This window comes from Anthonomus grandis, chromosome 1, assembly GCF_022605725.1.
Source record: "Anthonomus grandis grandis chromosome 1, icAntGran1.3, whole genome shotgun sequence".
Classification (NCBI taxonomy): Eukaryota; Metazoa; Arthropoda; class Insecta; order Coleoptera; family Curculionidae; genus Anthonomus; species Anthonomus grandis.
The window spans coordinates 2,753,565-2,773,961 of NC_065546.1; the positions used below are offsets into that span (position 1 = coordinate 2,753,565).

At 31.4% G+C, this 20,397-nt stretch overlaps 3 protein-coding genes across 3 annotated transcripts in view; 2 read left to right on the forward strand and 1 right to left on the reverse strand.

Moving 5' to 3' along the window:
* The first annotated feature begins 4,457 nt into the window (after nt 1–4,457).
* Nucleotides 4,458–7,082, forward strand: LOC126741264 (uncharacterized). Its single transcript, XM_050447646.1, has one exon. The coding sequence runs from the start codon at nt 4,458–4,460 to the stop codon at nt 7,080–7,082; it is 2,625 nt and encodes an 874-aa protein (XP_050303603.1).
* Nucleotides 7,083–7,137: 55 nt separating this feature from the next.
* LOC126741282 (uncharacterized) lies at nt 7,138–8,832 on the forward strand. The gene has a single exon (XM_050447667.1). The coding sequence runs from the start codon at nt 7,138–7,140 to the stop codon at nt 8,830–8,832; it is 1,695 nt and encodes a 564-aa protein (XP_050303624.1).
* Nucleotides 8,833–9,308: 476 nt separating this feature from the next.
* LOC126741310 (uncharacterized) overlaps nt 9,309–20,397 on the reverse strand; it is a 16,953-nt gene continuing 5,864 nt past the window's right edge. The window contains exons 5-6 of the mRNA XM_050447707.1: nt 18,565–18,840; nt 9,309–9,470 (exon numbers count right to left, since the gene is read on the reverse strand). Coding sequence (XP_050303664.1) covers nt 9,309–9,470; nt 18,565–18,840 — 438 coding nt within the window. The remainder of the gene's footprint in view (nt 9,471–18,564; nt 18,841–20,397) is intronic.

Sequence of the window (20,397 nt, forward strand, 5' to 3'; positions counted from 1 at the left end):
AATACTATTACTCAAGAAAAATAGTTGTTCGCTAGAATGATCTTTTAATAAAACGGTTTCGAGAAAAAAAACATTCAGGAAAATGATTGTTTAAAAAATTGATTGTTCGGGAAATTAGTAGTTCGATAAAACGATTGTTTGGAAAAATAACTATTTGAGAAAAATGTGCAAAAAATGTGAAAAAAAACATTCGGGCAAATGCAGCGAGACAATAGTATTAGGGAAAAAATGACAATTCGAAAATCAGCAATCGGAAAAATGGACAAAAATAAATTTGTAAAAGAACATTCGCCTTTTTAAGTAAAAGTCGATACGACGAAATTTGCGTATAACGGAATAAGATATTGCCAACTGCCCTAAATTTCTAAGAAATTCGTTACTACAATATTTTGGTAATAAAAATGGTTTGGTATGCGATTTTATATTTCTATAGTTTACAATGACTTGTTTTGTCAAATTATCGGTTTGCAGTGACCCACGTATGTATTAATTCGATATTTGTTATTCCTGCTTACGAAAGTAGGTTATAATGTACTGGGTTTACAAAAATATTATAATTTCATTGAACTTTGTAAAAATGTATTGTATTTTATATGTAGCTTTTCTTATGCTAAATAAAAATTATTATTATATATTATTATTAAAATGTCAATTTTGAAATGCAAAGTAAAATTGGGAGTAGAAGTCAAGGTGTTTTGAATGAATTTCCTTTAGGCACAGATTCATTTATAAATATTCGTTGTATTTAGAATTTAAGTGAGCCTACGATCGAATATATTTAAAATACACTGTAAGGCTGCCAACGTCGTCAAAATTTTTGAAAAGTTTCAACAATTGTTACGTTCTATCTCGAATAAATTTGTCTTTTTGCAATTAAAGCAATGTTGAATTTGCCTATTGGTCTTTCTGACATTTTCCTCAAAAAATACACCTGAACCCAAATGGCTCATTCCGTCATATCGGTTATAAAATGTTTTCTTAAATATTCGACGTAGGTAAGCAAAAGTCAAGTGGATTCAATAATGTTTACGTTGAAAGCATTTTTACCAAACAGACATATATTTTTGCATTAAATGATTTGTTGAGTTTTCCCATTCATCTTGAAGAATTTTTTCTCTAAAAGTGCACCTGATTTCAAATTTCTTATTTCGTCATATCGAAAACGCCTCTATGTAACTTTGACATAAATTACTTTTTAAATATTCGACGTAAACCAAAGTCAAGCAGGCTGCGATAGAATTTACGAAAAATACAGTTGCCAACCTGGTCATAAAAGATTTCGATACAATTTGTCTTTTTGCTTTAAAAAATATGTTTCGTTCATCTTCACATTTTCCACTAACAGTGCATTTGAATTCAAATTTCTTAGCGCCGTCATATTGGCAACACCTCTTTGTAACTTTGGCATGAATTCATTCTTAAATATTCGACGTAAGGAAACGTTAGGAGGGCTACAATAGGATTTATACAGGGTGTCTCGAAATTACATCGCAATATTTTACCAGTTGCATCCTTGTCTAAAAATAATACAAAAACTTCATATACGAGAATCTTGAAAAGTGAATCGTTTTCATGTGTCAGGATGTTTTATAATTCCTATTGAAGATGGTTAATATTTTCAAAACGCCTGATCGTTATTTTTCCAAATTTTTATCGTATACCACGAGCCCTAACAACTATATATTGGAACAAGTAGTCATTTTACGAATAAAATTCCAGTTTACCGTAATTCTTTTCATTTATTTTTTTTTATTTAAAAATAATAAATTAATAACATTTTTTATGTTTTAGAGGATTATTTAACAAAAGTTTAACAAAATTTTGATGTTAAATAATATTTATTTAATTGTTTGATAATCAAAAAATATTGACAACTAAATGTTGGAACATGGGTTGCTTTTGCTCAAATTTTTTCCAGTTTTATTAGCATGACGCGAAAATGGCTTTGAATAAACAAAAGTAAGTAGTGCATTGTCAACAATAAAAATTTTGATGCGTCACTTGACCATTAATAATCAATTACTGTCATTTTTATTACGAGTAAAATACAATAATGGCTCGTGGAAAACCTATTAATCTAAAAGTGCAAGAAATTATTATCCGGCAGTACCATAAAGGGAAAACAATGCGAGAAATCTTCAGTGAATTAAATGTTGCAACAATTACTATATTTAAATTATTATTAAATATTATTATTATATTTTAATTAATTTTTAAAATTTGTAAGTCGGGAAGAAGAAATACTCTACGAGAAGTAACTGCAAGGTGGAATAGAGAAAGTGGGATAGATGTTTCCAGGGAATGCTGCCGCAAATATATCCACAAGAGCGGTCTTAGTTTTTATAAGATATGTTTAATAGGCTGTTCTGTGCTATATTATTTTCATTTTTCTCATTTTTTCGCCTAGGCCAAAGAAAAACCATTGTTAACGGAGACTCAAAATTCGGAGACGAAAGCAAATTTGATGTCTGTGTCGGAGATTATCGAAAGAGTGTGATTCGGGACAAAACAGAAGCATTCCATAAGGATTGTCTTAAAAGGACTGTAAAGTTTCCACAGGGCATCATGGTGTGGGGTTGTATGTCAGCTAAAGGATTGGGAACGTTACACTTTATTGATGGCATAGTGAATGCAGAAAAATATCAAGACCTTCTCGAACATTCGCTTTTACCAAGTGCAGCAAATTTATATCCATCTGGACATTTTATCTTTCAACAGGCCTCATGTCATACTGCTAAATCTTCAAAAAAATGGATGGGGGAACATAATATGAAAGTTTTGTCACACCCCTCTAACAGCCCGGATCTCAATTCAATCGAAACACTTTGGCACAAAATGAAGCAACGCCTAAGAAACAGTACGCGTACTTTGCCACAACTATGTGCTAAACTACAAGAAATATGGGATAGTTTCACCCCTGAATTTTGTGAAGGTCTAGTTGGTACAATGCCTCATAGAGTTCAGGCTGTTATTCAAGCTAAGGACGACGTTACGCCTTACTAATTTGTATTTTCTTTTTTAAAACTCACTTGTTCCAATATTTAGTTGTCAGCATTTTTCAATTATTTACCAAGTAATTGTTAGAAGATTTTTATATTTTAATAGTTAGCTCGCCATACCCACGGTTTTAAATACCTCATACCATTTTGTATCACTCGACATTCCCCTAATTCGGCAGAAGTGCTCGTGATTTATGGCTTTGTACCCGGAAAGCGCTGAAAAATACGCGCCGTCAAAGGATCGGTTCCCGCGATAAGTTCGAGCCGCCTGTAATAAAAAAGAAGTAGGGCATGCAAAAAATAATAGTTGTAACGAGTCTGAATTTCGGTTTTCGCCTTTAAAACAGTCGTTGGAGAGTAGTCTTTGCGATATGTTAGACCAGGTGGTTGCATATTAGACATGTACCGGGCTCCGCGCTCTTTTATAAAAATCCATAATATAAATAGTTGTATATAAAGTAAAGTGTAAAATCAGAGATTGCCGCGATTAACCAGTTAAAGCTTAGGAGAATAAATTAATTTCTCGTAACCAATTACACGACTTTCTTTTTCTGTCTACAAGTCGAACACCCGACGTAATCCCTAATTAAATAGGGTGGAACCTAACATAAAATTTTGATCCTTCGTGCCTGATGTGGAAAATATGGTAGTGCAACCCATATTTAGTGTATTTTCGTCGATGTTCCAGCAACCAGTGTTCCTAGTAGCAGGAAAACAAGTCAATAATTAAAGGTTAGTCAATTATAACCCAAGTAATTAAAGCCAGCAGTAAACCTAGGGTCATCCTGACTTCCAAACCGTTACCTTAACGTTTTTGATGAGCTGTTTTGTTCAAATTAAGTTAAGATTTGTACAAGTTGGTTTTAATTACACCTATATAGTTTGGTTTTTATTTTCTATTTACATTTTAACCTTCGTAACCTACAGTAATTAAGCTGTTTTGTGGATTTTTACTTGAAACCTACATTTATATTTTAACCTAGTTCAATAAATGCAACCATAATTTAATGTAGAGTTTATATAACCCTTAATAAACTAAATCTTTCAACCCTAAAAACCTATCTGACATATTATAAACTACATTTTTAGCTCTAAACCTTATTTTTTTTTGATTTAAACTTACATGTTTTTAATGTTTTTAAGATTAAAATTCTCATATTCACCCTTCTAAGAATTGAGTTATGCATTTTAAATAGATTTTTGCATATATAGCCTTAAAAACAAAATATTTGTATCCAGCCTACTAAACTATTGATGATAAAATTTAATAATTTAATTTAAATTTTATTTGGTGTGTTTTTTAATCTCTTTCAGGTTTTGTAAAATTTGGTTTAGCCTTGGTTGTTTAACCCATTAATTTTTAAATTGTTGTTTTAAGATTTTTAACCTTTAATTTTTCTTTTTTGGCATAGGTAAATAAGTGCAAAACTTTTTATTGTTTTCTCAGTTACCATCAAAATGACGGAAAATCTTAGTGCAGAACAAATTTTAGATAAAGCTAAGGCAGAAATAAAATTCCTCATTAACAAAAGAGGTCACATGAAAGCCTCTCTAACTCGTTTCCAAACATTTTTAAATGCCTTACCCCAACTCGAGCTTTTAACTCCTTCAGACCTCGTCCAAATTGAGACCAGGTTTAAAGCTGCTGATTCCCTTTTGCAGGAATTTGAACAAATTCAATTGGGTATCGAAGACATTTGTTTAGTGCACAAACTGCCTGATGCTCAAGATCAGACTGAGGTCAGATCAGACTTCGAGGAAAAATACTTCTCAATAATTTCCAAGGCAAAACTTATATTACAAGCCACCAATCTCAAAAATGCTAGCAACAATCCTAGTTTAACCGTTGAGACTCACCCTGAGCTCAGCAACAACCCTATAAATAATATGGCTAGTATTTTATCCACTAAATTACCTCCATTATCCATACCAGAGTTTTCTGGTTCTTACGAATCATGGACCCAGTTTCATGAAACCTTCGAGGCTCTTATTGATAAAAATCCCTCGTTACCCAAGGTGCAAAAATTTTACTATCTCCAGTCTGCCCTTAAAGGAGATGCTGCCCAGATAATTAGCTCCCTTACAGCTACCGATGGCAACTATGCTGTTGCATGGAATTTACTCAAAGAGCGCTATGAGAATAAGAGGGCCATAATTCATGCTCATATGAAAGCAATTTTCAGCTTGCCATCCCTCAAAGAAGATAACCATATCCAGTTACGCAAATTCTTAGATAACTTTCAAAAACATTATCGATGTTTAAAAAATCTAGGTGAAAATGTGGATAACTGGGACACACCCTTAATATATCTACTTACCTCAAAATTTGGCCAACTTACACGTAGGGAATGGGAAATCTATTCCAAGAATTTTGATAGCCCTTCAATCCTTAACCTCACTACATTCCTCACGGAGCGTTGCCACCTCTTAGAGTCAATTGATTTTAAAGTGCAAAATAAACATGATCCAAATCCTCAAAGGAGTTATGGTACACCTAAGACATTCACCAATGCCGTTTTTGAAAATAAATGTCCTGTTTGTAAAGATAGCCATTTTGTCTATGCATGTGAGAAATTCCTCAAACTTCCTGTGAGCGAAAAGTACAATGAGGCGAAACGTCTAAAATTATGTACAAATTGCCTACGTCCAGGTCATTTTGCATCTGTTTGCACATCCAAACATTCTTGTAGAGCTTGCCAGCGAAGGCATCATTCATTGCTACATTACCCCACAAATAACTTTGAGAAAGATTCCAGGCACATAACCTCAAATGTAAATCCAAGTATTACTAAGCAACCCTCTCAAAAAACGCTTTGCGCCCAAATAAGGGCAACCTCAAGCAATAACCATGATGGTATTAACCCAACACAGTTGCCCAATCCTCAAAGAGGTAACATAAATCCTCATCTTTGTGAAACCCCGAGTTTCTTGCCATCGAATCAATTACCCCACGCTACTTCACACCAAGTGGTAGTAGATCAAAATGTTTGTAATCCTCAACAAGAGAATAATCTTCAGCCAAATTTGCCTGTTGATTACAGTTTTGCTTGTGCTAATTCTGTACCAAATACTTTTGTGCTCCTATCTACTGCTTTAGTTTATGTTTATGACAGCTGTTCAAGACCCATACCCTGTAGAGCCTTACTTGATAGCGGGTCACAGTCTAATCTTATATCAAAGACCTTGTTTGATATCCTAAACCTCAAGTGTGAGAAAGTGCACATCCCTGTTTGTGGTATAAATCAGGGAACAACCTATATTAATAAGAAAACCTCATTAACGATTAAGGACTTAAGTAAGAGTCATCATTTTAATCTGACTGCCTTAGTAATCGATAAAATTACCGATAAATGTCCTCAGCAGACGCTAAATGTATCTAATTTCATTATTCCCAAAGAAATTACTCTGGCAGACCCCACTTTCTTTGAATCCTCTGAAATTGATCTCCTTATAGGAGCTAGTCTATTTTATGACCTGCTTATTTCAGGTCAAATGAAACTTGGAACAAGGAATCCTATCTTGCAGAACACCAAACTTGGTTGGGTAATTTCTGGACCTATGCATGTTTCCAAGGGTTTTACACCCCTGAAATCCATATCGGCTTTTTCCTTGAATAATGAGTTTGAGCTAAAACAATCACTTGAGAAGTTTTGGCATATTGAAGAACCCTTCCATGAACCCTGTAAGCTTACCCCAGAGGAAATGGAGTGTGAATCCCATTTTAAGAGTACCTTTACTCGAACTTCTTCGGGTAGATTTGAAGTTAGTTTGCCCTTAAAGGGCACTGTATCCAAACTAGGTGATTCCCAAGAAATTTCCATGAAAAGATTTTTGGCTATTGAAAGAAAACTTACAAGGAATCCTGAACTTAAATTCTCTTACACGCAATTTATTCAGGAATATGAAAAATTAGGACATATGTCAAAAATTAATTCCCAAGAAAAAACGTCAGACCCCATCTATTACTTGCCCCACCATGCTATTGAGAAATTAGACAGCACTACTACCAAGTTAAGGGTAGTGTTCGACGCCTCATCTAAAAACAACAACTGGCATTTCTCTAAACGATATTCTAATGGTTGACCATTGGTATCACGTGATTTCGTCACAAAATCCTGCAGATATCATCTCTAGAGGTATGAGCCCAGTTGATTTGGAGAGTAATAATCTTTGGTGGCACGGACCCTCCTTTTTATTGAAACATAAAGGTTTTTGGCCTGCAAATAATCATGTGTCGAATTACGCTCGACAAAATACCGAGAAATCTAAAATAATCGACATTAATCCTAAATCCTTAATATTCTTCGCAAAGGAGAGCAATGATTTTGTTATGAGCCTATGCTCGAAATATTCCTCTTATTCAAAGCTCATTAATGTAGTCGCTTATTGTTTGCGATTTCATTTTAACTTAAAATATAAAGACAAAAGAATTACTGGCGCCTTATCCCAAACTGAGGTAATACAAAGTGTCAATTGCCTTGTAAGGTTAATTCAGAGTTCCGCGTTTCCTGAAGACCTATTCAGCCTAAAAAATAATAAGACGATAAGGCCTAGTAGTAAGCTTAGTACTCTCAACCCTTTTCTTGACAGTGATCTCCTCCTACGAGTAGGTGGTCGATTAAACCATTCTAAGCTAACGTTTAACCAAAAACATCCTATACTGATACCTTATAATCATCCTTTTTCTAAGCTTGTTGTCACCCATGAGCATATCCGCAATCTACATCCAGGAACGCAAGCTACGCTGTCATTTGTGAGGCAGCAATTTTGGCCAATAAATGGCAAGCAACTGGTTAAATCAGTGATTCGGAAGTGCATAATTTGTTTCAAGTCCAATCCTCGATCATTAAAAGCCCAAATGGCAGCTCTACCCAGTGTCCGGGTTACTCCCTCCTATGCTTTTTACAATACCGGTGTAGATTATGCCGGACCTTTTGTTCTAAAGGACTCCAAATTTAAAAATAGGAGGCTTCTTAAGTGCTATATTTGTTTGTTCGTGTGTTTGACAACCAAGGCAATACACCTTGAACTAGCTACAGAGCTTACCACTCAATCTTTTATTTCTGCCTTTTTGCGCTTTGTATCTAGAAGAGGTCTATGCAAAAATCTACATTCCGATAACGGTTCTAATTTTGTTGGGGCTAAGAATGAGTTTGACAAAATTAACACTATTTTAAGGGATGAAAGGTTTCAAAATGCGCTAAGGGATAATAAAATTCAATGGAGTTTTATTCCTTCTCACTCGCCACACTTTGGTGGTCTTTGGGAAGCTTCGGTAAAGTCCACCAAACAGCATCTTAAGCGTGTTTTAAATAATACTCCTCTACACTATGAGGAATTCTATACCCTGCTTGTACAAATCGAGGCCATACTGAACTCCCGACCGCTCACTCCTCTCAGTGATGACCCGAATGACCTCGAGGCGCTGACACCAGGTCATTTTCTTATTGGTCGCCCTCTTAATAAATATCCAGAGCTGGATTTATTGGACGTTCCTGATGGTCGCCTCTCCAGGTATCAGCACCTGCAAAAGATGTCTCAGCACTTTTGGCAGAGATGGTCTGATGAATTTCTGCATACCCTGCACCAAAGGTTCAAGTGGAAGTCCAAGGTCAAGCCATCGGAGCTATTAGGTTCTCTGGTCCTATTAAAGGAGGACAACCTGCCTTCCTTGCAATGGAGAACAGGACGTGTTGTCGACTTACATTCTGGAAGTGATGGAACAGTTCGTGTAGTGAGTGTGCGAACTTCTAGTGGTGTTGTGAAGCGCTCTATAACGAAGATTTGTCCCTTGCCCATCGAATCCCCCCGTGACATTCGCGGAAGTGAATAAAAAAGGGCTATCCCCTTATTGACGCTGTAAAATGTGTTTATCTTGCTTAATTTAGTATTATATGAAATCTATATTTTAAGCTAGCTTTTAGTTATGCTTTGTTCTTCCAGTGGAATAATCATTTGTATTTATTTTACGAAATGTTCATGCTAATTTTTAATAATACAGTCCACTTCTCATCCTATTTGTACTTGGAATATAATCCTTTTAGTTTAAGATTACCTATTTGTTTTTTGAAAAAGCAATGATGCGTCTATTTTTAAGTGTGATTTGGTAATGTAATTTAAAGTACAAATGTTTGTGCTGGTGTATATATGTTAATTTAAGTACTTAACTGCTTATGTAAATCTTAGTCTTAATTTTGCAGTCTCTGATTTAGGTAAGCATCTCATCTCCATTTTCTGATTATTTTGAAAGATATCTCCTGGATACTTTCAAGGGCGGCGGTATGTTAGAAGATTTTTATATTTTAATAGTTAGCTCGCCATACCCACGGTTTTAAATACCTCATACCATTTTGTATCACTCGACATTCCCCTAATTCGGCAGAAGTGCTCGTGATTTATGGCTTTGTACCCGGAAAGCGCTGAAAAATACGCGCCGTCAAAGGATCGGTTCCCGCGATAAGTTCGAGCCGCCTGTAATAAAAAAGAAGTAGGGCATGCAAAAAATAATAGTTGTAACGAGTCTGAATTTCGGTTTTCGCCTTTAAAACAGTCGTTGGAGAGTAGTCTTTGCGATATGTTAGACCAGGTGGTTGCATATTAGACATGTACCGGGCTCCGCGCTCTTTTATAAAAATCCATAATATAAATAGTTGTATATAAAGTAAAGTGTAAAATCAGAGATTGCCGCGATTAACCAGTTAAAGCTTAGGAGAATAAATTAATTTCTCGTAACCAATTACACGACTTTCTTTTTCTGTCTACAAGTCGAACACCCGACGTAATCCCTAATTAAATAGGGTGGAACCTAACAGTAATTAAATACTAAAATATATAAATAAATTATAAAAACAATATTAGACATTATAAAAAAGTTTGTTCATTTCATATTTATGATTAAAAAAAAATTTAATAAAAGATTTTCTCTAAATGGCCATTTTATTTCAAAATAACTGCTTGTTCCAACATATATTTGTTAGGGCTCGTACTGTTATTGTTATTAACTGAATTTATAACATTTTCTGCTAAAATATATATAGGGTCGATTAAAATTAATGAATAGCAAAGATAAAAATGTCATATTTCTTTTTCTGAATACTTTTTAATTATTTGGATAGTAAAATTAAAAAGAACTAACATTTTTACATAAAAATGTGCTCTTGTCTTATTTCGATAGAAGCGTCCTTTTTTGAAATAATCATAGACATAAGTGTTTTGCAATCTACACTCATAAGTGTTTTTGATCACATTTAATAAAATTAAAGGGTATATCATAAATAATCAGGTATACTCATAACATAAGACTATTACAAATACTTAATTTTAAGATCAAAAACTGTTTTCTTTGTTTAATATTTTATTTCAAAATTGTAAATATATGAGAAAAATTAAAACAATTTTATTATTAGCTACGAAAAAAAACTGAAAATACCAAACAAAACAAACAAACGAAAAATTTCTTGAAACCAGAGGCTTCTAACGAAATAAGATAAGAGTACTTTTTTATGTAAAAATGTTGGTTCTTTTAAATTTTACTATCCAAATAATTAAAAAGTAACCAAAAAAGAAGTTATGACATTTTTATCTTTGTTGATCACTAATTTTAAACGATCCTGTATACATTTTAGCATAAAATGTTATAAAATCAGTTAGTAACAATAACAGTAGTATCTATATGATCAAAATTTCGAAAAATAACGACCAGGCGTTTCGAAAATAATAACAAAAAACCATCTTCAATAGGAATTATAAACATGAAAACGATTCACTTTTCAAGATTCCTGTATATAAAGTTTTTGTCTTAATTTTTAACAAAGATGCGGCTGGTAAAATATTGCGATATAGTTTTGGGACACATAAAATGCACTGCGATGTTGCCACCATGGCCAACATTCCCGGACTTTGCGGTGAACCTTTGACACAAACTCATTCATAATTATTTGATGCATCGAACGGGTTATGATGATATTTGCAAATACTTGCAATGCGAAAATGTTCCCAACGTGCCTAAATTTCCAGATAAATCGAGTTATATGATTAGTATGTACATTTTAATCAGAAAATGTTAATTTTTAAAGTTTTCAAATTTTCGATTTTCTTTCCAAAGCAAACAACGATTTTCTTGATTTTTATGCTGGATTAAAGTAAAATTAAAAGTGTGATTATGAACGTGAAAACGATAATAAGAGGTTAAAGTATATGCGTCTAAAACCTATAATATTTTTTTAACGTATTTAACGTTTTGTTTACTAGAGCTTTTCCCTGAACCAAAATAGACATGTCACTATTTTAACTTATGATAAATGCCATTTGCTTACTCAATAAACACTTCCGGCATATCTTATTGAATTGGACAGCGTTTCCCAGAAATCCCCAACTGTGCAATTTGCGCGGTTTCCTAACATGATTTAACTAACGTGAAACTTTCACAATAGGATGCATCTTGAAACTCCCCAAACTCTCGTTCTAGTTTAGATCTAAAAGTTGCAACAATTGAATAAAATATTAGAGTATGATAACGTAAAATAAATGTTTTTCTTAGGACGTTTTTCCTAAAATGAAATGCCAAGAAGCAGACAATCATTTACATTTTAATCAGGTGGAGTGTATGCCCGGCGGTATTTCAAACAAAAGTTCTTAAAAGAAGATGAGGTCGCGGAATGTCTAGATTTCGAATTATAGGAATTTGCAAGTCATAAAATAATGATATTATATTTGTTGCATGATTTTTATGAGTACTATACTGACTTAAAGGTCATTTGATTAATTAGTTTTCTCTGTTTGTACTATATTTTCTATAAAGGGTATTAGTTAAGTAGTAAAAAATTAGTTAAATTTAAATAAAACAAACGATATTTCGTAAATATCTTAAGTATACTTTATCTAATTTTATTGTAATTTATACTAATAAGATGTTAATTTAGTCCTAATTTAATTAATTTTTTTTAATTGGAAAGCAAAAAATTATTTTTTTTTAGCATCTTGCTTAGTTTTCGAGAAACAAAATTAAATATACCTAATGTCATATCCCTAGATCACAGAAATACATGAGAAGTTTTTCTTTAGAAATTAATTTTTAAATAATTTTTTTATTAACAATTATTACAACAAGAATAAGTGTAAACTATCGAATTTAACTTAAAGTGTTGGAAATCGCCTTCTTCAACCTCAATACCAGTTTTTTTTTTATTTTATGGTTAATAATATTCTATAGGGATAATAAAATAAAAGTCCAAACTTATTCAAATTGGTTCACGTTTCGCAAAATATATTTGCATCTAAATTTATGCAGGACCTGAAAAAACTATATGGTAAAGAAGTATTTGAAGGCCTTAAAATCTGAGTATCACCAAATAAAAATTTAGTTACTTTTCGCAACTACCAAAGTTTATTAATAAAATGCAGAAGTATTTAGAAAACGTAATTGTAGAAGATTTGCCTTTTATTAATAAATATTATAGGACTTTAAATAAATTTAAAAACATCAGAATCAGTAGTTTATAGCTTAAAACTAGTGTAAAATAGTGATTATTTTGATAGTGTTAATAATGGTCAAATTTGATTCAGACCTCAAAACGCCTTAGCTTAGGTGTTGTAAATTTTGTATTTGTGAAAGTTGCTGCGACATGATTGTTAATACAAAAAATATTTATGAGAGAATAGACAAAGAAGCTTTAGTATTTTTAATTGTTTTATCTGAAAAAATTTTACAGTCCTAGTTTTAAGTCCGTTAGCTCCTATAGCATTTGATTTTATGGTTTTAATTATACTATTAACGTTTTCTTCATCAAGAAAAAACTTGATTTTTGCCATTATCCCATTTATTTTCATTGTAAAAATTTAATTTAGCTTGCGATATACTATTAGTTTGGTTAACGCATTAAGAAAAATGGTTTCTAGATTGCTAAAATTACAAGGAAAATCGTAAAATTTTCGCAATTTTCCAACAATCACGATTTTTTTTGTAGAAACTGTGTTAAAATATGATATTTTTTCTCGCTTAATAGCATGGTTTGTATAGTTTCGCAATTGCCTATAATAGTTTAAATTTAACTCAGTTTTATTTTTTTATATTTTTGCAGTGCTTTATCTCGAAGCCTCATAAGCAATTTAATATTGTCAGTTATCCAGAGAGTAAATGGTTTATTTTTGATAGTTTTAGTCTTAATTGGCGCATGTTTGTCAATTAAACAAAGTACAACTACAATTAAGTCTTAAAGCGTCATACTCAAATAAATCCGTATTAATTGCACTGTAATTTTAAAATATCCCTTTTAGAAAACTCAAGACAACAGAATACTAAGTTGTGATCAATAATGGTTTGTGGCAAAGATAGCGAACGACTCCATTAATTGGAAATTTTTTTTTTTAATTTGAAAATGTTTATTTATAACAATGACATCAAGTAGGGTACTTATATTGTTAGATATATTCAATCTATTAGGATCGTTTGTTACTTGATTTAAATCAAATGTATTAAAAAGAGCTAAAAATCTGTCAGAAAATCTACACTTCTTTAATAAAATAATATTAATATACCCCATAAAAACCACATGACCAAATAAAGAAACAACATATGTAAATAGATTCTTAAGGGAATTAAGAAAACTGTTAATATCTGATGAAGGTGGGCGATATATTACGGTAAATAAAATATTTTTGCTAGAGTTTTTATGCTTAAGACTGCTTAAGTTTTGTGGCGGGTTGTGAATATGATATACTCCAAAGTTTACATACTTTTTAGCATAAATTCGTTCGTTATCGTGACTTTATGACCTTTAAAGTTGCCCAACTCAAAATCCGAGGTCTTTTGGGTCATATTTCATTTTGAGAGGGATACTTTAAGAAATATATTTTAGCTGGTTCAGCCCAAATGTAAATCGTATAACGAAAAATTACTTTTGTTTTTACTATTAAAATGTTTAAATGCCATTTCCCGTAAGTATTATTCTATGCTTAGCCGACTAATTTGAATGCCTATACGATTTGGATTCACATACAATAATAATTGACATGGCAAATTGACTTTCGGGTTTTGATGTGCCACAGATCGGATGAAACCAATAATAGAATACAGCATTGACTTTGCAATTAATATATATATAAACAGGCTTGAAAGGGAAATCTATTATAAAATCGACGTATAAATCGGTTAGTTTTACACATTTATTTTTTTGGATATATTTTTACATGCAGAAGTCATAATTTTCATATCAAATCAACTTCCTACGCTTGTATTTTTAATGTATGTTTTGCATTTATTTACGGCCCTATTAGTATCATCAATGCAACCCTAATACAAGTCTCATGTAAGAATGCTGCAAAACTAACAGAAATAATGAGGGCATCAAAACGCAGTTTTTTGCATTTTTCCAAAACCACTTTTGGAAAATTCTAAAAATTAAATTTTCAAGGGAAACCGGAGGTCCTACAAAAAAAAATTTACATAAAAAGTTAAGGACAGTCATATTTTTTACTCAATTTCACATAAAGATACTTATTGGACCATCTTACTGGAATTTTTAATTGACGAAAAATTTCATAAATCAATTCACTTGTTATTTGACAATGTAGGTAAGGCTTTTTAGTGACATTTGCAAAAACCACATGGCACTGAATGTTCATAGAATTAATTATTTTAATAAATCTTAGGAAATGAAAAAAAAAAAAATGTTAGCAAATTTTAATAAAACTATTTTTTTTAATTATTAACCTTAATTGAAATACACCTTGAACATGCGTCGACATTCGATGTCGATACATTTGAAGATAAATTAGTTTATTTAATTGAATTTAAATAATATCCTTTTCCAGTACGTACTGTAATACTGTACTAGTTTTAATAGTTTAAATTTCTAAAAATAAATGCAAGTTTTTATTTATTTTAACAATGCACTGTTTTGGTGAAAAAAATCAGATTAATTGCATGACAAACTTCAACGAATTTTATATATTACGAGTATTATCACTAAAAGAGTAGTTAATAAGTATATAACAAAAGAAATACAAGTAAATTTAATAAACATCGCCAATAAATACATAATGCCCCCAGCCCTCAGGAGTACGCTGTGCGAGGACTTGCTGGTATTTTTTTTCGCCTTAATATAAACCTAAATTGTAAAACAAAATAAACAATCTAAACTATGAATCTATTACAATTGCAATGCTATTTGCAACGCATAAAAATTAATTAAAACTCATAAAACTAATCAAAACAAAAAAAAATCAAACAATTCAACAAAACATTTTTATAACAGGATTACCAAACTAAAGACCTACTGTATTTTGTAGTCCTTTGAAAAACTGTTATTACCGTACTGCACCAAAGCAAGACACAGATCAAGATTAAAATTACGAAATGAAAAATAAAAAAAAGAAATGTTTGACTTATATTTGTGTAAATATGTTAAAATATTATAAAAAAATATTTGACGAATATCGAACATTTTTGTTTCGCTATACAATAGATCTGAGGAATATAGTCTAGGTTTTTTATAAATAATTTTAATAATACTCTTCTGAACGATTTCTAGGCATTTTAAAAATACGTCTCTAGCCCCTCCCCATCCTAAAATTCCGTATTGAAGACGAGATTCTACCAAGGCATCATAAATTATTTTTAAATGCGAAATGCTTAATATTCCGGCTAAAAACTTAAATCTACCCAATAAAGATCTTAAGGTATTTGCAACGTTTTGTATATGAATATTCCACTTAAGTTGTTCAACTATGGTAATACCTAAATATTTTATGCTAGGTACTGCTGAAATATAAGTTATCTTATCGTTCAATAGAATATTTAACCTATCATAATTCAGAAGACTATCTCTGTATGATGAAAAACGCAGAAATTTAGTTTTATCATAATTCACACTTAATTTCCTGCTTGAAAACCAATTAAAAACATCCTTTAAAACCTCTTCTGAAATTCTTTTTACAATTTCCCAGTTTTTTTTCGGTAGAAAATAAAACTGTATAACTGTATTATCCGCAAAGCTAATAATATCTGCTGAAAAATTTGTTTCCAATAAAGAGTTTAAGTAAATTATAAAAAACAAAGGTCCTAGTATAGTGCCCTGAGGTACACCGCACTTAACAATTCTTGTTTCGCTAAAAATATTTTCTATGGCAACCCTTTGGGTGCGATCAGATAAATAATTTGTAAATAATTTATGCGGTATTCCCCGTATTCCAATATTATCCAAGTCCTCCAACAGTTTATGGTAGTCAACTGTATCGAATGCCTTAGCCAGATCCAGGAAGACACATAGACAAGGATTACAACCATGGAGAGATTTGTAGATTTTTTTAGTTAAATTGCCTATTGCGTCTTGGGTACTAATGCCCTCGCGAAAACCAAATTGTCTGTTTGATATCAAGTCGTATTTTTTAAGGTAGATAGACAATCTAACTTTAATTAATCTTTCGTAAACTTTTGCTATGCTATTTATTAAAGAAATAAGCCGATAATTAGATGCTAGTTCCTTATCTTCTTTTTTAAAAATCGGTTTTATTACAGCTGTTTTTAATTCCGTAAGATTAAAAATATGTGTTAGAGGTTCGGATATTAACATTTTTATTTCTTTAAGAGTCTCAGCGTTTATTTGATCATACCCAGGTGCTTTATTTGGTTTTAATATAGTTATTTCTTTTTTGATTTCTGTCTTATTTGTTTCCTCAAGAAGGAAATGAATTAGCCATTTTTTTTAGTTTGTTATGGCTTGGTTGAACTAAGGGTATTTTCTCTGCTAAACTTTGTCCAACGTCAGCAAAGTAATTATTAAATACATTCGATATTTCTTTTGGATCTGAGGTTATTTGGTTTCTATCATTTTTTATCTTTAGAATTAAAACATCTTTTATTTATTATTTGTTAGGGTATTTATGGCATTCCAGAGAGATTTGGTATGGGACTGACTATTTTCGATTTTTTATTTATATAATCTTGTTTTGCTTTTTTTATCAGATTATTAAGATAATTTTTATATTGATTGTATTTAGCCCTATACCTCACTATTTGATTTAAATTTCTTATACAATGACTCTTTTGTTTGAACTGATCTTATAAATCCTGGGGTAATCCAGATATTTCTGGGTATATCCTTTTTTTTAACACGTATTTCGTTTGGCTGTCTACAATAAACTTCTTTAAAACATCAATAAAACAGGAATAACAATCTTGTTCATCAGTTATTTCATACATAGAGGTCCAATTCATTTTACCTAAATAGTCTCTAAGTTTATTATAATCTATATAAGTTTTTACATTATTTGCTGATGAATAGTTAGCCTTAGGAATTGAAAGTCTAAAAATAAGTTGTAATACTATTGTATAATGATATGTAATCTGCGTCTTTATAACACTAGAATGACTATTAAAATTTTCTTTAAATTTTTTTATAAAGAAGTGGTCGATACAGGTGGCTGAATTATCAAAAACTCTGGTATTTTTATTTATTAGAGATAAAAAACTATATTTAGACAAAATATTTAGATAGTTATTACACTTAGCATCATTTAATTTTTTTATATTTATATCACCCGCTATAATATGACTATACCCGAAATAAGCATTTCGACTTTCTTTAAGATAGTGAGCTAGTCCTGCAAGGAAAATATCAGTATTTGTTGATGGTGGTCTATATATTCCAGTTATGACAAATGGCCTGTTATTATTAAGACAAACATGGATTTCGGGACATTACACTCCCCTATTTGTACAATATTGTATGTAAAATTTATTGACTGTTATGTATATTAAGACCCCATCATTTTGATAGTTCCAAAACTATACACCAATTGATAACCTGATACACCAATTGATAAAAAGATTCAAGTCATTTATTTGCCAAGTTTTGGTTAAAATTAAAATATCTAAGTTATTAAATATTTTATTAAAGTTTATAAGCATTTGATCAAAATTTCCAGATATACTCCTTATATTTTGATGCAGTACAGTAAAATTCCTTCCATTTGGAAAGTCTTCCAAAAAGTGATGTATACTATTATATTCACGTGTATCTACAGGTGCATAGTTATAATCCCTTACATATGTGTTCATTGTAATGTGTTTTTATTAAATTAAAACTAGGAATCTACTTATGAAATAACTATATTAATAATTTTTTCCTTTTTTTTTTGAATATTTATTAATTTTTTTACATTTTCTTAAAAGTAACAACACTAAAAGAACTAACATACATTCATACATACATACGGATATACATGAAAAGGTAAAATTAAAAACATTTGATTATGTGCCGGTTCACTTGATTGATGCAGCTTATTTTTGTCCCTTTTTAAATATTCAATTGTCCGCTTTTGACCATCGACTATGAGTGTGTTTTTTTTCATATACGCTTGATTTGAGTTTTGCTTTGCTTTCTTCAGGTGCTGGTATAAAAGTTTTTGGTCTGCTTGTTCCTCCGGTGTGTAGTCAGGTGAGATAAAAACAAAAGTTCCTTTTAATTTTTTACTACTTTTTTAAATCTCTTTCTTTAAAAAATAATAACTTAACTCTAACGAGAGTGACTGCCTTTTTTCAGGCCGGTTTGCCCAGACAAAATACGTTTTTTAAATCCGAAAAACGGCACTCCACTCCTAGGTTTTGATTTATCAATTCTAAACACCCCCTTATGTCAGAAACTTCGTCCGTTCCTTCCTCTAACCCGTGAATGAGGATTTTATACCTCCTGGAATCCTTTTCAACCCTCTGAAGCTTATCTTTTAACTCCTCTACCTCCTTTTTAAGTGCTCTGTTTTCCTGCCTTATTTGATCAACGTTGACCAGTTCAACGTTGACAAGTTCCTCTTTAAGTGTTTTTATTTGCTCCGTAATTGTGATCTGTTGAGTGTTAATTTGATTCTTAATTTCTTCGTGGATTTTTACTCTTTACTATATGTTCTACTAGCTCTAACAGTTTTTGACTTTCCATACTTTAGTATACTAGGGTCTAAATATTAAATCCGGTACGTGTATGGTTTGCTATTTTCTACGTGCGGGATTCACTTGACATGCCGATAAAAGAAAAAAGTGCACTTGTTCGAGCTGATAAGAATATTTTACCAAATTGTTGTTTAATGTAAGAAGGATTATTTTTAATTTTTTGAATAGTAAACTTAATGTGTGGTATTAAAAATTATGTACATACGATTTAAGATGTCGTCGTACGGTAAACTGTGACTATTCACTAATTTTCTTAAGGTAATTCTCTTGATTTTGACCACTTTTCCCAGAGGTCTTTGTCTAACTGATTTCTTTACTTTAGGTGACCACACACTCAATAAAATGATAATTACTATAAACAATGATTACTGCTACAATTGAAAAAAGTGTTGAAGTGAAGTTGCAGTGAATTGTTTTTGAGTGTCAGTATGACAGTATTCAATATAATAAGTCATTGGAAAATACAAAAAGGATGAGAATAAACAAAATAACAAAGGAATACATAGAGAGAACATTCGTCAATTTTTCTTTTTTTCCTCCTAAACGCAATTATTATCTATGGGAAAGTTGGACGACATGTTTATATTGGATGAAAACAAACTAAGGTATTTCATAGAGTAAATTGAAGCGTGTTCGATAAGAGTAAACCGGATTTTTTCGAAATAATTTTTTCAACTTAAAAATTTATTTATACAGGGTGGTATCGTTTAAACGTCATTAATTTTAATACGCGATAGAGAATTTAAAAAGAAATGTTTAATAATAAAGATACAGAGTGTTAAAGTTAAGAATAATTATTTGTTTATTAATCATAACTCTTAAACTACCATCAGTTCAATTTTAATCAATTTTCGCATGCAGGTTATTGTAGCGAATTGTTAATTACCACGTTCGCTGCCAACTCGGTCTATAAGACCAAAAACGAATTAGTTTTATTCGCCACCATGGTCTATAAGACCGAAAAGAAATTTTGTCACCCTCGACCTCGCCAATGCGGTCTATAGGACCGCGCTAAATATTCAATCCTCCTTCGCCAACTGTTTTTATTTTACATTGGTTTAGGGCTGGTAATAGACCGAGTTGGCGTCTGACGATAGTTGGAACATATTAGTTTTTTAAAAATATGCCGAACTCAAGATGATTTTTATTATTTGGCATATTTTATTTCTAGATATGGTGGGTTAGAGAAATATGAATATTTTACATAATATATTGTTTATGTTTGAAATAATCTTAAACAAAAACCAGTAGTTTACATAATAATGTATGAACAAACGTAATAAAAAAATCCTATCTATGGATTTTCATATCTATGAACTTTATTGAAGCAGTCCAAGCAGAAAAACGGTTTACCATCGCAACCTTTACAATAAAAACGTACTCTAGTGAGTTTTCGTGCCTCTTTCCATCCTTTTTCGGTAATCAGGATAATCTCCACACTCTCACGAGATGTGT